This window comes from Merops nubicus, unplaced genomic scaffold, assembly GCF_000691845.1.
Source record: "Merops nubicus isolate BGI_N331 unplaced genomic scaffold, ASM69184v1 scaffold8061, whole genome shotgun sequence".
NCBI lineage: Eukaryota > Metazoa > Chordata > Aves > Coraciiformes > Meropidae > Merops > Merops nubicus.
Window position 1 is genome coordinate 25,463 of NW_008588938.1, and position 6,987 is coordinate 32,449.

General features: G+C 40.1%; 1 protein-coding gene across 1 annotated transcript in view; it reads left to right on the forward strand.

The window, feature by feature from the left end:
• Positions 1–4,682, forward strand: part of LOC103781690 (lysine-specific demethylase 3B-like) — a gene marked incomplete at its 5' end in the record, with an annotated part of 27,916 nt that extends 23,234 nt beyond the window's left edge. The window contains 3 exons of the mRNA XM_008949411.1: positions 740–916; positions 1,457–1,591; positions 3,336–4,682. Coding sequence (XP_008947659.1) covers positions 740–916; positions 1,457–1,591; positions 3,336–3,416 — 393 coding nt within the window. The remainder of the gene's footprint in view (positions 1–739; positions 917–1,456; positions 1,592–3,335) is intronic.
• Between the last annotated feature and the right edge of the window lie 2,305 nt (positions 4,683–6,987).

The window sequence follows — 6,987 nt, forward strand, 5'->3', positions numbered from 1 at the left end:
TTCTTGTTGGAGGCCAGGATGCCGTTGGCCTTCTTGGGCACGCTGCTGGCTCATGTTCAGTCACCTGTCCACCAGCACCTCCAGATCCTTGTCTGCCAGACAGCTTTCCAGCTACTCCTCCCCAGGCCTGTAGCATTGCCTGGGGTGGTTGTGATCGAAGTACAGGACCTGGCACTTGGCCTTGTTGAACTTCGTACAGCCGACCTTGTCCCGTCGATCCAGCCTGTCCAGATCCCTTGGCAGAGACTTCCTACCCATGAACAGATCAATATTGTCACTCATTTTGGTGTCATCTGCAAAATTACTGAGGATGCACTCAATCCCCTCATCCAGATCATTGATAAAGGTATTAAACAAGAGTGGCCCCAAAACTGAGCCCTAGGGAGCACTGTTTGTGACTTGCCGCCAGCTGGATTTTACTCCGTTCACCCCAACTCTCTGGGCTTGGCCACCCAGCCAGTTTTTAACCCAGTGAAGAGTCCAACTGTCTATGCCATGGGCCACCAGCTTCTCTATAGGAATGCTGTAGGAGACTGTGTCAAAGACCTTACTGAAGTCCAGGTAGACTCTTCGTACTAATAACACGTGTCGTTAGTTAAGACCTAAATGAGCTTAATGAAAGTGATGTTCTGCCTTGAAATAGTTTGTTGGTTACGTTTTTTGGTAGAGAGGTTTTTTGTGCCAGCAATATCCAGGTGCTTTGTCATGGTTTTCCCCACATCCCATTTCTTGGCCTTAGGTTGGAGAAGAACAAGGGCAAGAAAATCCCCCAGATCATGACCCCATTCATGACCAAAGTTGGTACTTGGACCAGACCTTACGTAAGCGACTCTATGACGAGTATGGTGTACAAGGCTGGGCAATAGTGCAGTTCCTTGGAGATGCTGTATTCATTCCTGCAGGTGCTCCCCATCAGGTGAGTATACCAACTCTAGTTCATGTTGACAAATAGAATTGCATTCGAGGCACAACAAGGCTACAGCTTCACCATAACATAGTTTAATATTATTGACTTAGGCTCCTTTTTCTACATCTGCAGTTCTTACAGGAGCTATTTGAATTGGATCTCATTATATTAGTAAAAATTATATAAATACCTGAATTATATATAGAGTACTGTGATGAAATGGTGGAGGAAAAAATAAAAAAAAGACTATATGATGGGAAAACATTTCTGCATAGTGAAACTTCAGCCAAGGGGACAAAATTCCAAAAAAGTGTGAAGAACAGTAGAGGACTTGCCTTAGGGAACACTAGTGTATGTGGGAGAGTAGGGAACATGAGACAAGTGATGTATTTTTTTCTAGTTTGACTAGAATTTACAATTCTGTGTGAGGTCGAATAGTGTTCAGTTCCTGTTGCTGATAAGTTAATGTGGAAGAATGTAACATGACAGGGGGCAGGGCTGTTGGGTTTTTGTCTTATTCATTCATTCTTGATTTATTTGTCATTTTAGGTCCATAATTTGTACAGCTGCATTAAAGTGGCAGAAGATTTTGTATCTCCAGAACATGTGAAGCATTGCTTCCGTCTGACCCAGGAGTTCAGGCACCTGTCCAATACTCACACAAACCATGAGGATAAACTGCAGGTAACCATTTTACAACAGTATTTGTTAAATATAGCCTGTGTTTTGCCACCTTTGTTCAATGTTAGAAACACGTAGCTAGTGATTTAAGGGGAAGACAGAAAAAAAAACAAAAAAAAACCAAAAAAACCCACATAGCTTTCCACAACTTTGGAAGTTCTCATTTTGTAAGTTTTTAGAAAATAATTAATGCACCTATATCTACAGTATTATGGAAACAACATTTAGTAGTAAACTTTTTACTAGTAAACATTTAGTAGTGAATTTGCACACTATTGGACTAGTGCATATGTGGGTATTATAAATAGGTGAATCCTGAGTGACAGTGAAGTGTAGGAGGAAAAAAAAAGAAGCAGCTAGTAGAACAGAAGAAATAGTGCTTTGTTTTGAAGAGAGATGTTTATTTGACCAAGGACACTCGTATTTCTTCCTTTTTCGCCTAAAGGAAAATTGCTCTGAAAATGAAGGCTTGCTTTTTTTAAATCAGGGATATGCTTTTGTGGTGGACACAGCAGTGTTAGGTTTATGGTTGGACTTGATGACCTTAAAGGTCTTTTCCCACCTAAATGATTCTGTGATTCTAAATTAGTCTCAAATAGGAAAGGTAAATGTGTTCTGGTTTGAAGAAGTGTGACTGCTCAAACTAATTATGCAGAGAACATCCTATGCACTGAATAGTGCATTGTGTATAAGAGAGTAAGTTCAACAGAGAGAAGACTGTATGAGACATCTATGTATGCTTCTGAAGAGCTAGTATCTGTTTAGCTTGCAAATTTTGTTATCAGCATTTTTTTGTGTATTAGTAATCTCATGTATATGAAATGAGGGAGTGTGGAGAAAAGAAAGAAAAAAGAACTGCTAGCAAAGTGAAACTCGATACTCCTGTGAAAAGGAATACTGGTTGTATTTGTGCCTCACAGCCAAACTTTACCCCCTTTTTTTTTTCCTTTTTTTATGTGTATTTTTATAAACATGTTTCTGGGTCTTTTTATAAATACATAGAGACAGTAACTGTTGCATAAATGATATGAAATACTGAGCTTGTATGTACATCAGGAAAAAGGATGGTGCTTGGCAATTAGTTCACCAAGTGCAATTAAGGTACTTGGAGGTGAAACTGTTCCATTCCATACATAGAAACTGAATTCAAACAAACTTGGGTCAGAAGAAATTCAGAAACAAGATAGAGCTTTGATTGTTAAATAGATAAGCATGGAACAGATTGCTGTGAGTACTAGTGGATTTTTCATCTCTGATTCTGCTTACCTTTCTGGAAGAAGTACAAATTAGAAGAACTTCTAGCCTCTGTACAAAGACAATAGGCTGATGGTTGCATCATCTTAGTTTACGTAGGGTTAAACCATATGATTTCCTTGCTCCTTTTGAGTTTGATTCATGTGAATCTGTAAGTGACGCAGGTCACAAGAACTTTTTCAAAATAAAGTCGGGTGTGCCACTTCATAGTATACGTTCTTCAAGCTCTCACGAAAGAGACTATCTTAAAATGAGTAAATATATGTTGATAGGTGACTAGAAAATGAGACAATAAATCAGATTTTACAGGTCTAAAATACCTGTCTGTGACAGTTAAAATTTATGCTGCTGATATTCTGAAGCAGTATAGTATATACTTTGTGTGTGCTTGCCAACTGTTACGAATCTAACTGCCAAAGTTGATTGCATATATGTATGTAAGACTCCTTCTCAGTCTGCAGCTGATTTTTTTTTTTTTTTTCCCTCGTTGCAGGTGAAGAACATTATCTACCATGCAGTGAAAGATGCTGTTGGCACGCTGAAAGCTCATGAATCCAAACTAGCTAGGTCATAGGAACTGCTGATTCCAAATGCCCTGTGAAGGAAGCCTTTTGCTCACAGTGCATACAGGGACTGCCCATGACTGCCTCTGCAGGAGCAGAGGTCTCTCACTAAGAGCTGGTGTGGTCAGTATTACACACACTCTTCAGCCACTGTTTTCTACACTGCCTCAACACTGAAGGCCTAATGGAAGGTTGCATAGTTCCGTGCAGAGTTCCAGATTCCAACGAAAGGTGCCATGTCCCTTTCCTGTGGCCTTTTCCAAATTGAAAGAACATGGAATCCATTTGGTGTTCCTGCATATTATGATTAGAATTGCTATAAAGAGTGTGTATGGTTTTTTTTCCTCATGCCTAGTTAGTCTCCACAAAGTTAGAAGGAATCTGCTGGAGGTGGGTTGTCCTACTGCAGACTTTGCCGATAGCTGCTGATGAGTGTGACCAACAGTAGCCCAGCTGCAGAAGTTACAACAAGCTTCCCATGTGAGATACAGGCCAAGGAAAAGAATAAAGCTATTCTCTGCACTCCCCTTCTTGTAGCAGTTTCTCTATACACTGTAGAGTTCCAGAAATAAAGGGAGAACCCACTTTTTTTTTTCCCAGGAGACTCCAGAAATAGGAGGATTGTGTATTTAGTGAAAAACTAGGTTTGTAGTGAAACAGTTAATATTTCATGAAAGTAGATATTTTTAGTATTTTTGAAGTACCACAACAGTTCCTGGATTTTCAAGGAAAGGCGCATTACATTTAGTCTTCCTTTCAATAAAATCAATAAGTGATTTTTAGAAAGCAGTCCAAAATAGCACAAAAACAGCCAAAGGAGAGTGAATAGAAATTGACACCCCACCTCCCTTGCCCATATTCCTCACCTATCTTCCCCCTTCTCCCTGTGCCACCCTACTTCCTCTGAATGAGAAGTAAAAAAGAGTATAAACTCTGTTTTCATGTGGAGATGTTGTACATCTCTCCCTGCACTGGTGACTGCAGGCAATAGTTCACCCAATACCAGTGCTAGCTGAAATCATCTATCCTTTCCAAAGTGAAGGAAAAGTTAACTTTCAGTGTCAACTCTGTTCAGAACTATTTTAAGTAAAATGTTCCTGCTTGGTAGAGCTGTATTCCGAACTGACTAACGTGGGCATCGCTGCGCTGGGTTTCCTGGTGCGGGCACCCGGGCTGCATCTCCCGGGCTCCAGCTGTACTGTAGTGCCGCCTGCAGGCCCGTTAATATGTTCACGGTTATTTCATTTTTTAAAAAATAAAAGTCATTTACTGTAAGAGCCTGGGCAGTTTGTTTCAGACGTGTACACTGATCTTCCTGCTCCGAGCGTCTCAGCTTCTGCCTCTCATAGCACAGGCTACCTGTTAGTTTCTTGCCCTGTGTCTGACCACAAGGCTTGGGTGTTGTACACCTGACGTCCCAGCTGCCTGCTGGGAGCATACCAAGGGATCTACAGATTCTTTATTCTCAGGGATAGTTTAGGTAGAGGATCTGTGCTATATTAAACAACATTTGTTGTGCTGTGTTCCCCACCTCTCACTATCTTCTTGACAGGTTGGTGTTCAGAGCTGCCCTCTCCAGTGGAGATATGGATGAGGTGGTAGAGGTTCCCTGGTTTCCAGCCTTGGAGGTTGTGGTGGCAGCAGCAGTTCTGTTCACTGACTGCTCGCAGCTTCTGTGGTTGGTTACTGGGTGCAAGTAGTTCACTCCTAGGCTTTTGCTGCCTCCATAGCCTTGCAGCTATCCTGTGAAGATGGGCTAATTCAGTCTGCTGCCATTGGAAAGGATTATCCCAGGTCCCTGAACCAATCAATTTTACCATATTCCACTCCATTGCACTTCTGTTGTGCTCTGTGCATACAACCCATTCTGAATGTTTATATCCATTTCCCTCATTTGCGTGTGTATCAGCAATTAGAATTAGATAACAATCAAAAAAGACCAAGACTTGGCTATGTGTAATGCAATAGCTTCAGTCTTTTCCAATGCAGTGATCTACACTAAGAATTCTGCATCTTGTGCTGAACCCTTGTTTGGTTTGAGTCTATCAAACATTTCTTTCTCTTGAATTTCTTCTTTTATTAATCATAGAGTACAATCAACCTAAAGCAGTATTCAACCAAGATTGGAGGAATGATTTGCACAAAAAATACAGATTAAAATTAAGAAATATGTAGCAATCCAGATCTTGGACAAGATGAAGACAGGAAAAACTTACAAAATTGATCTGGTTAATCAGTTCCAGTAACCTACATTTGAAAAATTTAATCCTTTATCTGGACTGTATGCTTCAGGACATGGAGACTACCACTGATTTTGGCAAGTTGTTCCAAGTAAGTAATTTTATTTTTTTTTTTATATAGGGCACAACTCGCATTTATGTGGATTCAGAATCCACTGCTTGCTTTCCACTAAGAAAAGGTCTTCAGCTGATTAGAAGCTGTAATTGGCAGCTCTTAGAATTCTGTTCAACTAATTAAAATTTAGCTGTAGAATAGAATTTTTGTGTATTGTGTATCTGCAAACACATAGGGGTTTATTAATACTAATCAGATATATAAACATATACAGATTGTATATAATGTTCATATATGGATGTTTATATTAAACATTGCATATATATATACACATACATAGATACACTTTTTTATATATGTATATACATATATTTTTTTATATATATATTAAAAAAACCCCAGACAACAAACAACCACCACACGGGAGTTTCTTTCAAACATGTTTAGCTTCTTCTCTCTGCTATAGCCTTATGTGATGAGGGATATTTTATGGTGCTTGTATGAAGCAAGTCTGTTATGTTGATGCTGTAAGTAACCATATTTAGAACATCTGCTACATCCTTGGATGGACACAGTTGCAAGATTTAGTAATTTTTTTTAAGTAGGTACCCTTTTTAGCTTAGTAACTTAACTGAGCTCCAGACCCTTTTTTCTCAATAACTGTTTGTCCTCTGTTTACCCCTTTGAGCACTTTCATAGCTTCACACTACTTTTATGTGCTGTTTCCCTCCCCCGATGCATCTGTCTTCCAAGGGGAAGGGTTTTGGGCTGTAACATCTTTGCATGGAACCTGCTTAGTGCCTCCGATTGTTACTGTTGACTTTCTTGTGCCTCCTTTCTGTTCAGCTACCCCAGATGATCCAAGCTGTGCACAGGGTTTTAGTTTGTTCAGCATGCATTTCTGTGGTGAGCCACTAGAGACATTACTCACTTTGGAATATTCCTGTTTCTGTATTTCTGACACTAAGCAGCTGTGATGTTCGGTGGTGGTGACTGTACTGTCTTTTCCGAGTGGTGACAGCTGATCTGGAGCCTGCCACATGCACGTTTGTGTGTGTGTGGTCAGGGTGCCTTCAAGGGCATGCACTAGGAGTCTCTTTCCAGGGTGGGGTGAACGGTCAGTACAAGCACTCGCCCTCCAGTCCCCACCACTAGTTTTTATCATCCTTCATATAGAGACTATCACAAAAGAAGACAGCTGAACTCGTTATAAAATTGTTGTTATAAAAGATGTACAATCTAGTTAATTTATCAGAGTATTTTTCTGGTTACTAAACTTAAGGGGCA